The sequence below is a fragment of the Sycon ciliatum genome, chromosome 10 (genome assembly GCF_964019385.1).
Source record: "Sycon ciliatum chromosome 10, ocSycCili1.1, whole genome shotgun sequence".
Lineage (NCBI taxonomy): Eukaryota > Metazoa > Porifera > Calcarea > Leucosolenida > Sycettidae > Sycon > Sycon ciliatum.
The window spans coordinates 12,056,280-12,069,976 of NC_088652.1; the positions used below are offsets into that span (position 1 = coordinate 12,056,280).

The 13,697-nt window shown below is 52.7% G+C and overlaps 2 protein-coding genes across 2 annotated transcripts; one reads left to right on the forward strand and one right to left on the reverse strand.

The window, feature by feature from the left end:
• Positions 1-357: 357 nt before the first annotated feature.
• LOC135826093 (peptidase inhibitor 16-like) lies at positions 358-2,576 on the forward strand. The gene has a single exon (XM_065338730.1). The coding sequence runs from the start codon at positions 1,160-1,162 to the stop codon at positions 2,075-2,077; it is 918 nt and encodes a 305-aa protein (XP_065194802.1). The 5' UTR covers positions 358-1,159; the 3' UTR covers positions 2,078-2,576.
• A 5,304-nt stretch (positions 2,577-7,880) lies between these two features.
• On the reverse strand, positions 7,881-12,083 carry LOC135826653 (uncharacterized). Its single transcript, XM_065339255.1, has one exon. The coding sequence runs from the start codon at positions 12,081-12,083 to the stop codon at positions 7,881-7,883; it is 4,203 nt and encodes a 1,400-aa protein (XP_065195327.1).
• Positions 12,084-13,697: the final 1,614 nt, after the last annotated feature.

Below are 13,697 nucleotides of genomic sequence, written 5' to 3' on the forward strand. Positions count from 1 at the left end.
CTGCTGCGTCTCGGTGCAGCCCCTGCTCAATAGTTGTCACGTTCGTCCTAGTCTCAGTATCATTGTCTTTCTTTATTATTTTCGAGCTGGGAGTGTGAACATAGTAAAAAAAAAAAAAAAAAAAAAAAAAAAAAAAAACCGGCAGCGAATACGTGTGGGCAGCTGACCATCTGGCCCAGCAGCATATGGCCATATATATGGCCCAGCAGCAGACTTCGTCACATCGCATCCGGTATCCGCACCATGACCAGCGCTCGGTGGCGTGCTGGGGTGCGCTTGCTGGGCAGAGTAGAGCTCTAAGTCTAAGTCAAAAGAGTTGTCCAGCTCCCTAAAAAACTACATGTAAAAGCAAAGGCCGGATATCTACCCGATATCCACGCTGCCGGTACCGCAGTTTGATTCGAATGTTGTTCCCTGTCTACAGGATTAATTATGTATTTCGACACCATATCGCCTTTACCCAGAATCTGGAAGAAGTCCCTGACCTGACCTGAAGACGAGTAGATCTACTCGGAGTAGAAACTGAGACTAGGCCGATAAATAAAAGTTTTAGAACAAGGTCTGGGTCTGCATGCAGAAGTGGATTTCAAGCCAAACGATTCCTCCTGCACTTACAGCTTAGATCTACGGCAGCCACCGGCACTGGAGGCAACCTGGCTCGTTCGCGAGAAGCATGCCGCGACGTCCAGCCGTTGGATGTTTTTTTAGTTGCAGAGAGCTCTAGAGCGGAGAGGCCAAGGACGACGTGAGCGCATGATCATCATTATAGGACATACCTGCTTGGACTGAGTGGGAGCCACGGCACTGCGAGCACAAGCGTTACGGCCGATTGCACGACTACCGGATTGGTTTGTCAGGGAACTTACTTATCGTTTAGTTCAGCCGCGCGCGCCGAGGGAAGTGCCGACTCGTCGTCGTTGCGAGTACTCAGGCGGCGCGCGCGCTGTCCCACTCAGATTTGAGTCGCGGCTCTTGACTCGAGTCGAGATCGTCTGCAAAGTGCAGTGTTACCGATTGATCGCAGCGCCAGTACAGGATAAGTGACAAGTCACTGAGGAGATCGCTCGCCATCAAACCTATAATTAATACTCAGCCAATCACACTAACGGCGCGATTTCAGGTTGATGCGAATTCAAGTTTTAGTGAGAAAAAAAGAAGAATGTGCGGCTTCCCATTTGGTGTTCTCGCGTCCCTTGTGGGATTGGCTGTGCTGCTGGGTAATGCGCCGGCCCATGGAAGGCTGTTCACAACCCCAGAGAAAACGACCATGCTGGGCCTTCACAATAGTCTAAGCCGAGGAAATGTCAATCCCAAGCCATGCGAGCGCTTGCGCCCTCTGCGGTGGGATGATACGTTGGCAAGAGTGGCTAATCAGTACGCCAGAAGGTGTATCGTTGGGCACAATCCAAGAAGGACCACGGAATACAACAGGCTGAGTGGAAAAACCTACCACAGCGTGGGTGAGAATTTCTTTGTGGATCCGAGACTGGATGAAGCAAGTGTCGTAATCTGGTCACACGGTTCATGGCACAGGGAAATCTCACAGTACGACTATGCAACAAATAGGTGCAAGCAGCACACTTGTGGTCATTACACTCAGATGGTATGGAGTGCAACTACTTCCATTGGATGTGCTACTCATATCTGCAACAGGCGGGGCTCGACAAACTGGCCATTGCCGAGCAGGGATAAGCTACGGATGACATTCTGCAACTATGGGCCGGGAGGTAATTACCAAGGACAGCGGCCATATATGGCATGCCCACCGACTACGCCCACCAGGCCGCCAGCTGGACCGGCTACAGCGACTGGACCGGCTACAGCGGCTGGACCAGCTACAGGACCGGCTACAGCGGCTGGACCGGCTACATCGGCTGGACCGGCTACAGCGACTGGACCGGCTACAGCAGATGGACCGGCTACAGCGGCTGGACCGGCTACAGCGGATGGACCGCCTACCACGGCTGGACCGGCTACATCGGCTGGACCGGCTATAGCACCCCTGGCGGCTGTCGTACGAGCGGGCATTGCGTCAACCGTCCCCATTTTGTTCGCGGCCGTCTTAGGACTATTCTAGAAGAATCATTCTCTTCTTCTAATGTTGAGATTTTCTACCGCAGAACTAAACAACTCTTCAGTGATAGCAACATTTTGTAGCAATTATTAGTTTCCACTCATAGTTGCCCTCTACTTTGCAGGCCATCTGCCTGCAATTTGGCAGTGTCAAAATTTGACACTGCCAAAACTTACAATACATACATTAGTAGTATAGTACAACGTTTGCATGCTTGCATGTTTACGTTTATCACAGTACGTACACTAGTACTATAAGTACAACATATTGCATGCCTACACACCAACGTGTACATTGCAATTCGTGCCTGGTACACGGTAGATTCAATATCTACACCATAGTATAGGTTCCCATTGCTCTTGGGGCCTCTGGCGTTTTGGCGGCCCACTTGTACAATTACAGTTCGCCCGCTCTTGCATAAATTGTGTTACTTTGTCATTTGTCTATCACTCTGATGATTACTCTTTGAAGTATGAAACCGGTCAGTAAAACACACTGCAAATGACTTTTGTGAATTGAAAATGAGTGCTTTGTGTCGGAGGAGCCTACCTCCCTCAGTAAGTGTACCGTTCAGCACAATCCAAGAAGGACCACTGAATAAAACAGGCTGAGTGGAAAAAACTACCACAGCGTGGGTGAGAATTTCTTTGTAGATCCGAGACTGGATGAAGCAAGTGTCGTAATCTGGTCACACGGTTCATGGCACAGGGAAATCTCACAATACGACTATGCAACAAATGGGTGCAAGCAGCACACTTGTGGTCATTGCACCCAGATAGTGTGGAGTGCAACTACAGTGTACTTCCATTGGATGTGCTACTCATATCTGCAACAGGCGGGGCTCGACAAACTGGCCCGCGGCATTTAGCCCTTTCCCAAAGGCGCTCGCCCTTTTTGGCCCTTTTTGGAAAAGCCCGTTTCCGAGTTTCGCCCTTTATTGCGTTTTTTGGTGAATATCGTCCTTTTTGAGCTTTTTTAGCTGAAAAAGTGCTAAAATCTGTTTGCTCATGCATGCGATCACAGTTTCCGAGTGCTCGATGGGCCTTGGCACGCCGCTTTTTTGGGGGGGGGGGGGGAACAAGTTGGTGAAGATTGTGCCGGTGTACACAATTAGGCTTGGGCGGATAATGCTAGCATTATAAGTAGTATTCTAGTGTGCGATTTGCAACGAGCATTATGCTAGCACTATAACACTACATTTCCGCAAAAGTGGCATTATACTCAAATGGCCCTTACTTCTGCGAAAACCAGGCTTAGGGTGAAAATCATTTTTTTTGAGAAAAATGATGTTTTGTAAAAAGGTTGTGTCGCGTGGACGCTCGATCGAGTGCAGTGAATAGAAGTGGAACCAAAGAGAATCTCGCTTGTTTGAAGAAGTAGCAGTCATCTGGTCATGGCAGGAAGGGTTTCAGCAGTCAGGGAAGTCAAAGGACTTCCGGTAGAATACTAATCCGACTACTAGGCTCTAGTCACCATGGACATGGTCACAACGAAGAGTTTTTGAGCTGATCGAACGGATTCCATCTCCTACACTCACGGATGGCGAAATTTCTGCGCTAGCTGCTGCTTGCGGAAAATGGTGAAGAAATCGTCTTCAGTTAGAGTCGTGATGGCGATAGCGAGGAGCACCTGGACGACATCGATCCAGCCAATCGAAGTACGGAGATACTAGCTGTTTCTGGGCCTCACACAACGGGAACACGCGCAGCAGAGCTCATACGTTTGCAGCAAGTTCACCAGGAAAAAGGCTTGAAGCGCAGTGTGAAAACTGTTTTGAATTGAAGTCCTTGGCGATGAAGTGCTACTGAATGCCAGGTGAATGAGCGAGCAGAACGAGAGGCCTCCACTCGAGACTTTCCTCGCTGGACAGCTAGCTGCAAGGGATTGTATGGAGCAATAGCAGCATAAAATTAGCCTTATGATCATGATTTTCTAGCATTTTCCATGCCGTCTACGCAGAACTGCGAAACGTGCACAATACTGCCCAAACCAAGCCATTTTTCCATACTTACTACTGGTGAATTGCTGGCATTACAGAGGAACAGCAGCATTACAAGTAGCATTATGATACAGTTTTTTCTGGCATTGCCATTAGCATTATCCCGCAAAATAACTAGCATTATCCGCCCAGGCCTATACACAATGTTGTAAAAGTGGGTTTTTTTTACTTTTTTCCTGTTTTGCCTTTCGTGGACCCATAAATGGAAGAGTGCGTATTCATTTCTCAGCTTGAGTTCATATCTGAACATGTATCATGGCTATGCTTCACTGAAAAAGAGCACTTTTTGCCTGTTTTCACTGAAAAAAGAGCACTTTTTCAGCATATTTTGAGGGACGCGAAAAGAACTAAGTGCGAATTAAAAGAGCACCTTTGGGAAAGGGCTACTCGGAGCCCTTACTCTCCCCATTGTTGTGTTGTCCTGCTACTTCTCCCCCTCTTCTTACGAGTAGCTTGTGTCTTCAGTAAACAAAACTATGAAAAACTAAACTGGAGATAATGTTCAGAAGTGATAATACATGTATGAGATGATACTGATAGTGCTAATAGCCAGGTGTGAATTCGATAGACAGCACAGCATAGCAAGTAGCGACGCGAGAGGCCCCTAGGGCATGCACTCCGTCCACTCCCTCGCCACACCGCATGCACCTCACTGACTGAGGGATTCTGCAGTTTTATACTGGAAACAGCTCAGCAGCTGTATGAAGGAACTGAGTACCAACGGATGTGTCGCTTGCTGATGGTGTACGTGCTGTGGCAACGTGTCGAGGTCGGCTGGAGAGTGCAGTAGTTGTGTTATGGTGTGCAGTGTGGCAACGTGTCGAGGTCGGCTGGAGAGTGCAGTTAAGTTGTGTTATGGTGTGCGTGCTGTGGCAACGTGTCGAGGTCGGCTGGAGAGTGCAGTTGTGGCGTGGTCTTCAACCGGTGGCAGCGGAAATCCGACCCCTGGGCGGTGCCATTCACGGCCTCTATTTCGTAGTGTTACCATCCCATGCCAGGTAGGGGATCTTTGCGATGCGAGCGCACCGCTCAGGGGTCGGATTTCAGTTGTTTGTTTGTTTATTTTATTTTACTTCACCAAGTGAACAGGCATCTCTGCCTTCTCACCAGGTCCGGAGACCTAGTTCCGACAAAATGATGAAGACAGTTGCCAGCACTGTAGTTCTTTTGCTTTACAGTTAGTTGTATACAGTCGTGTACTACTAATCGTTGCGCCTAAGGCGTGCGGTTATGCTTCCCGTTTCGGTACAGAAGGGCGATGTTCACAATCTACCATTCGGATTAGCCATTCAACCAACCTTCACCGACGAGATCTTTTCGATCAAAAGGGCAGTATGAAGCATTGAAGGAACTGACCTGATCAGCGCTGACTGTAACGTGTCATGTTGCCTGCATAGGCCTAGCGCCTTGGGGGCGGGTGCAAGGACGTATCTCTGCGACTCTGGCAAATAAGGTCAGCTCACATCACGTGTTCTGTCTGGAAGACAGGGCCAGCAGGCACTGCTGGCATGGCCTCAAGTCAAGCAGCGAGGGGCCCTGTATAGGCTGTAAGACTACGGTGCCCCAGAGCGAAGACCATGAAAGCTGGCGTCGGAGCAACAGCGAAAGCGACGTGCCATCCCACAGAATATGCTACAGGCTGCAGCGCAACGGGCCATCGTCTGTCTGCAGACTGTACTCTGTAGTGTAGCCAAAGCAGGAGAGAGAAACACCAGCAGATTAAAATATAGCCCGTTTCGCAGACTAACCTAATGGCTCCGAGCATGTGTCAGACCATGGAGTGCTACCCTGCGCCCCACTCGGCCGGAGCGAGACGCAAGCTGCAGCTGATCTCGCCCACGGCATGCCCATACGCCAGCAGGGACGGGCGAAATCGTGCGCCAGGACCAGGACTAGCAGGAGGAGGACAGCGTGGAAGCGCTGATTTCGCAACAACGCAGTTGCTTTTCACTCGGGCTTTATCTTTTCTCACAATCAATAACACGATGTCGGGGAGCAGCTCCTTCTTGGAGACAGCCTGAACTGAAACCACTGTTCGTGTAGTTTCAAGTTGCCCGCTGTGGGTGTTTCAATGAACTCAGGACCGGAGTAGGTGGACGTTCCTCCCTGATCCGCCACTCCCAACCGCTGCGACTCAAGCCGCTATAATCCGAACGCCTTGGGTGGTCGGCGAATCGCGAGCCGTTCCATTTTTAAGCCGTTTTCAGTAGCTGATTGCAAATCGCTGCCGCTGGCTGTGTGAGGCGTGCCATTGAGCGTATCTGGGACGAAGAAGTAGATCTACCAGACAACAGCACATTTTTCGGACCAGCAGAGATGTATTGTGGACTGGACAGACTTGAGCTTGACACTAAACAAGGCTATAGCCTAGGGCTGAATCTCTGCATGCTCACCAGTCTTAAACTCAGAAACCAAGGCTGGAAGCCAAGAGGTGCAAACCACGCCGAAAGAAAAGCGTCAGAATCCAGAAGCTGGTTTCACTGAAATCTGTGGCGGTCAAGTTGGCCATACACGATACAGTAAAAGGTGAAAGGCACATGCATGTGCACCTCAGCTCAGCTCAGCTCAGCTCAGCTCAGGGAACAGAGTCAGTTTAAAACGGTTGAATTCAGACCGTCACGGTACCCATCTCGCGCCGCCGCGACAATGCTCAACGCTGCCCTGCTGCTGGTCTGTGCTATCACCGTCTTCTGGACGGATTGCCACCGCGGCGCACACGCTCAGCTGACCGAGGCGCAGAAGGAGTCGCTAGTGACGGCGCACGCGTACGCGCGCAGCATCGTCACACAGCCGGTGCCGTGCGGCGCGTTGAACCGCGTGCACTGGCACGACGCGCTGGCCGAGGCAGCGCAGAACTACTCGGGACGCGTGCGTCAACGCGCCCGATCGCGAGCGAACGTACGCGGCGCGCCTCTCCGGCGCCAGCTTCTGGTACGTGGGCGCGAACATGTACGCGAGCGACGACGTGACCTCGGATCCGAGCCACGCGGTGACGGCCTGGGACCGCGGCAAGCGCGCGTTTAACTACTCGCGCGGCGTGTGCGCGTACGGCGATACCGCCTGCGTGCAGTACCTGCAGCTGGTGTGGAACCAGAGCACGGCGCTCGGCTGCGGCGCGAGCGTGTGCGACGCCGGCCGAACGACGAACTACCCGTTCGACCCGCTCACCGTCCCGCGGGCACTGCTAGTGGTGTGCTATTATGGTCCGGGCAGCGGGCAGTCGCGCCTCCTCCCCTTTCAAACCTGCATGTGGCGTAACACGTTGCCACCGTCCACCATGTAAGGATCGTCAGCCGCTCGGCTCGCACTCACGGCATCAACAGCGGCACTCCTCTGGCTTGGCGCGTTACACGCAGTCGTCTCAGTGCTGGTCACAGGCAAGCTGTAGATGCTCGCCGTCACCAACATCGGGAAGTAGTTGACAGCAAGCTTGTAGTGGAACCCACGTTCGACCAGCCAGCACTAACGCAACACTTCGGATTAGGGAATGAATTATTTACAAGAGAATTGAAGAGACATAGAAGTTAGAAGTAAGTAATTAGTTATCAGAACCAGACTGAAGCACACTGAACTAAAGGATCGACTCAACTACTGAAGTACAGAAAGACGGGCATGCAATCTGAGAAAGGAGTGCAGCTACGCACGTGGCTAGACACATGCACAGCATGAGAGGTGTACACATAAAGCAGAGGCGCGCGCATATGGGTGAGCGTGTACACAGCATGCATAGCAACATACAGTGTGACACAAGAGTCATAAGGCACCTAATATAGCAGTTCATAACACCACTCCCCTAGGTGCCATTGATCATCCACTGTATCTAGCTGGCTGTCGTCGATTACCAGGGCCTCGGAGATCGTAGCGCTGAGTCGGCATGTCAGCCGCAAACTCGATGCTCACCACATTATCACAGGCAGCTGGCTCTGGGCGATCTTCGGCAGCATCATGGTTACCATCATCTGGTGTTCCATCTACCTGCTGGGCGTGTCCAGGCTTCACGATATCAACGTTCACGACCTTCTCTCTGCCGTCAGCATGCTGGATCACCAGGGTCGATGGCGAGACTATCTTCAGCACCGTCCAGCCACTCTCATATGGCGTCATGAGCTTCTGACTCCGCTCTGGGCGACGTAGCATCACCGGATCATCGACACAGTATGGTGACTCTGTTGGACCGCCTGACACAGAGTCATTCGAGGACAGTAGCGACTCAACAAGGTCTCGAATTCGAGCAGCGCGCCCGGCGAGTCGGTCTACCCATTCACTGGCGCTGTATGCTGTCGGGTCGTGATCAATTACTAGATCGCGCCCTTCCCAGCCCGTGATGGCCAGCCTTGGCGATATTCCGGTTGTAGCATGGCGACGTCCATTGTAGTAGAACAGAACCAACTCCAGCTCAGACGTCCAGTCACTGGTTTCCTCGAGCGCCTTACGCAGGAGACCGATGATTGTACGGTTGAGCCGTTCAACCCCTCCTTGTGATTGAGGATGTCGAACTGCACCCGTTTTCACCACCACACCAAACTGTTCCAGGAGGGCTGCTACGACCGCGTTCCGGAACTCAGTGCCGTTGTCCATGCGAATGACAGACGGCGGGCCCCACCGGCAGCAGATCTTGGTCAGTGCGGCTGCTACGCTCGCTGCATCGTGTCGACGTAGTGGCTGTACCTCCGCCCACTTGGTGAACATGTCGACGCATACCAGGCAGCAGTGGTGCGCTCCACTCTGGCCAAGCTCCAACGTGTCGATCTGTATGACCTCCCATGGTCGTCCTGGTACGTCTGGACGCGTTGGCTCAACAGTCGGTCCCCGTGCCGGGTTAGCTGCAGAGCAAGGCACACACGCTTGGACAACACTCTGGCATTTCTCGGCCATCAGCGGCATATAGCAGCGCTTGCGCAGTGAGTCATGCATTGTCGTCCAGGTGGCATGGCCAGAGGTCTTGTGAGATGCTTTCAGTACTTGGTCTTCAAGCTCAGGTGGTATGACTGGCACTTGCACGACACCGTCGAGTGGCAGCTTTACTGAACGCATCAGCACACCGTCATGGTCCAACAGCTGATCACGGACCGGTCTGTACAGCTTCGACGACAGGGGGGTTCCCGACTTCAGCTCATCCAGCAGCTGTGATATCTCGGTATCGGCTTGCTGCGCATCCTTTATCTCACTGAGAGTAACGGGCCCGATAGCATGCTTGTGCGTTGCCACAGAAACAGAACAAACATCACTCGGCTCGGCTGTACCCTTGGGCCACCGCCTCGGGACACGGGTGAGCTCATCGGCCGGGTTCTGGTCAGTCGGCACCCACTCCACTCGGACCTTGAGGCCGACCGTTTGGACGAGGTCAGCAATCACTTCCAGTCGCCGCTCAACCAGTATCTTGTGCAGCCCACCAACTTTCACTCGGCGCACATTGTCGAGGACCTGCTTCAGCCAGCCGTACACTGTCTTTGAGTCGGTGACGAGTCGTACCGTCTGCAGGTGCCATTGCGCTGCAAGCGACAGTCCACGCACCGCAGCATCTAGCTCCGCCACATTGATGTGCTTCTTATCGGCTGTGTCCCGCAGCCATGTACCGTCTTCGATGACTTGGCCGTTCAGCTGGAGGACCACACCGACTGCCAGATCCGAGGCATCGCAGAACACAGCCCAATCTCCATCGGACTCGGCTGATGCATGCCACACACCACGGACGGGGTCTTGAGCGGACAGCTGCTCAGCAACTTCGTCAGCACACTGAAGAACGCTAGGTGGAACCGGCGTGTCCCATCTGTCCACTGCACTTGATAGCCGCTTCAACATTGAGCAGGCTGGGCGAAGCCATGCGCACACTGGATAGTGGCTTGTGAGCCGACCTGTCCATTGGAATACACCACGCTTCGTCAGCGGTTGGCGGAAGCTGAGGTCGACTCCATCGCGACGAGCCCACATGATGGTACCATCAGCAGTCGTCGATAGCTTCAGGCCCAGCACTCGCGCCTCGGGTAGATGCTCTGGTGGCTTTGTCGGCAAGCCATACCGTGCTAGCTCTGCAGCGACGGCCTTGCGCTTCTCCGCTGGCGTGAGGACATCATCAACATAGTTGTCAACATCAGGCCATCGTCGCGTCACCCACCGAACAATGATGTCCATGAATTTTGGTGCAATCGATAGACCAAAGCCCATCCGTGACATGGCGTACAGCTTCCCACGCCACACCACGACTTGGTAGCGCAAGAGGGATGGGTCGACTCGTACCTGCAAGTACGCCTTACGTATGTCGACAAGTTCAAACTGGCTGTCTGCAACCTGTCGCCACTTGCGGATCTTCTCACCGCATGCTGGGGCATCAGTGCCTGGGTTCGACTTAATCGCCGCATTCAAGCCACGGTAATCAAGGCAAGGACGAACTGGGGTCGACTCCTTGTGGGCTTGGTCCTTGGCGAGCAGCGGAATGATGGCCGCCGGAGGACCGTGCATAGCCTCGTCGTACTCGATCAGGTAGCCCTTCTCGACCCAGGCGTCCATCTCGTCACAGAACTGCGACTCTTGCTTGTCTGACAGGTTGTGCCTCGCGTACTGTCCGATCCCTGAGCCGATCGGAGATGTAGGAGCTTGCCCATCACGCCACTGCCAGTGCAACGTCCAATGCTGCGTGTCGTTGTCCCACCGGAACTCTCCGTCTTCGGCCTTCAGGGTCACACCACGATCGTCCTCTGTGACGTCCACATGACGGAGTGTGCTCTCAACGTCAGCTGCAGCAGTAGCGGCTGCACCGGTATCTCTAGGTTGAGGACCAAAGCACACGCCATTGACCTCGCCGTCCTGGCCATAACTGAGTCGAACGCCACCAACACCAGCTATAACGTCAGCACCGAGGAGGAGGTCTGCTGCCACAGCCGTCAATGAGTCGACAACGCAGGCATTCACACGCACTCTTGGCAGACTAACCGGTTCACCATCCCCTTGGCGCTGCAGTTCCACATCAACTGCTCCTCTGATCTTCACCTTGCTGCTATCCACGGATACAACAGACACACGTGGCTGAGCAGTGAACGGAATCTTGTGAAGTTTGAGGAACTCGACCGTAACCATTGTGTAACTTGCACAAGTGTCCACTGCTGCTCTAGCACGTGCCCATTCGCTGCCTACCACGCCTCGCACGTCAACGTAGATTCTGGGCAGTGAAGCTCTAGTAGCCTCGGCTACAGTGCACAAACACGCACCCCTCGCCAGGGAGCCACTGTCTGCAGCCGTTGCTGCTCCAGACGATTTCCGCTCTTGCCAGGCTTTACGCTCCGGACAGTCACTCTTCATGTGACCTGGCTTGTCACAGAAGTAACAGGTTCGAGGGCCAGTACGCTCGCCGCGCGTTCCTTTACCAGCACCACTCTTGCGACCAGATTTCTTCGCTTTCGGGCACTGCCGCGCCATGTGGCCAACTCCGCCACAGTTGAAACATGCCTGCTCATCCGTGGTGGCAGCTGCCACAACAACATCGCCACGCACTCGTGTCAAGTGGTCCGAGGTCGCAGCCTTCAACGCCCGTACCACGTCCAGGCAACCCGTCACACTCAACTCTTTGCCCGCCATCGTAAGTCTTAGCTCTCGGGCAAACTCTACCGGCAGTCCCTTGATCAGCTGCTCTATGATCATCGGGTCCTTGTCGTCATCAGCCTTGTGCCCCGCCATAGTACTCAGTCGCTGCAAATCGGCAACGTAGGCGTCGGGGGACTCATCCACGCGCATCGTCCGTGAGGTGAATCTGGCGTACGCCTGCGCCTTCGTCAGAGTGAACGACAGTCCCATTTTCGCCAAGACTTTATCTTTGTCTTTCTGATCGCTTGCCGGCATCCGTGAAAATACAAGAAACGCGTCATCCGTCAGGAACAACGGAAAATTCTTCACTTTCTTGTCGTCCGTGTCCCAACCTTGTATGTTTGCAAGCACCAGAAACTTATCCCAAAAACGTCCGAAATCGTCCCCGTTCCCACGGAACGGCTGGAGGAAGTTGTCAAACTTGAGCGACATCTCGCTGGCGTGGCAGGGTTTGCACTCGTCAATACAACACACACGTCCCGGGTTTCGGCACCAGTTGTAGTGGAACCCACGTTCGACCAGCCAGCACTAACGCAACACTTCGGATTAGGGAATGAATTATTTACAAGAGAATTGAAGAGACATAGAAGTTAGAAGTAAGTAATTAGTTATTAGAACCAGACTGAAGCACACTGAACTAAAGGATCGACTCAACTACTGAAGTACAGAAAGACGGGCATGCAATCTGAGAAAGGAGTGCAGCTACGCACGTGGCTAGACACATGCACAGCATGAGAGGTGTACACATAAAGCAGAGGCGCGCGCATATGGGTGAGCGTGTACACAGCATGCATAGCAACATACAGTGTGACACAAGAGTCATAAGGCACCTAATATAGCAGTTCATAACAAGCTCAATCTCTGCGACGGGCCCCGTTGCGACAGTTGTGTGAGCTGTAGGATGGATGCGATTTGGGGGGGGGGGGGGGGGGGGGGGGGACTCTCCTTCGACCGTTGCATCGCACATCGCAAACATGCTTCTGCGAAACCAGCTTCACGGGACCCATGGGGGCGTCGACTTGAAGCCGTGTGAGGCTGCAAATAAAGCAGAGTTTGCTTAGATAACTATCAGCGGAACTGGATGCACAGGTGGTGCAGCGCCAGAAGAGCTGACATGCCCTCTGCCGCTGCCGCACGCGCCCGGGAATGATTCCACGATGGCGGACGGTCTCACAGATCGACCTTTACGCAATATTATAGCATACATGATACTTTTCTCTTTGATCGGTGTGGAGATAATGACTTGAATAGAGCCATGACATATTGAACTGTTCAACAGTATCAAATGCACGCTCGTGTTCAACCCCGCGCTCGCGCGCGCGCGCGCGTGTGTGTGTGTGTGTGTGTATGTTTGTGTAGAGTCATGAGTGTGCATAAAAAGTCACTGGTCTTTAAGTAGGCTCGGATACAAAGTTCTTTTTCAAAAAGCCACTACGTCATGTACATGTACATTATTAATTGTAATGAAAAAAGCAAGCCGTACGCCTTGTTGTTACGGTATAGCCGTCATACACTCTGTCTTTGCGGGGATTTCTTTCCAACTGCTCTACAAGCAGTGCCTATTCGACTCTGCCTCACATCTTGTCATATCGGAAGATTGAAAAGAGAAAGGACACGGATTTAGAAATTTGGCCAGGTTTAAAAATAAAGGACAGGTATTCCACGGTAGACTGTACGGAGACGCAGGTCCAACCCCGAAAAATCCAATTTGGCCCAAGAAATACGCGAGCGATGCCTCTCGTTGTCATGGTTTCAACTTTGAAGATTCATGTGTGCTGCACATTGAGTAAACTATACAATACATGTGTGGTTTCCTACCGGATCGGACCAGGGCCATGGGACAGAACTGGAGTTTACAGTAAACATGGTAAAGTGCCAGTAAAATGCTATGAACCGTCTTTCGATGACATGTCGTTCTACGATCAGTCGTTCTGTGACATAGTTTTCGGTGAACAGTCCTACCAAGAGTTCATAAGCGAAGGACTAAGGGGCCGTCCGTAAATATCGATGTTTTTTTAGAGACGATATTGGTGCGTCTGGGGGGGA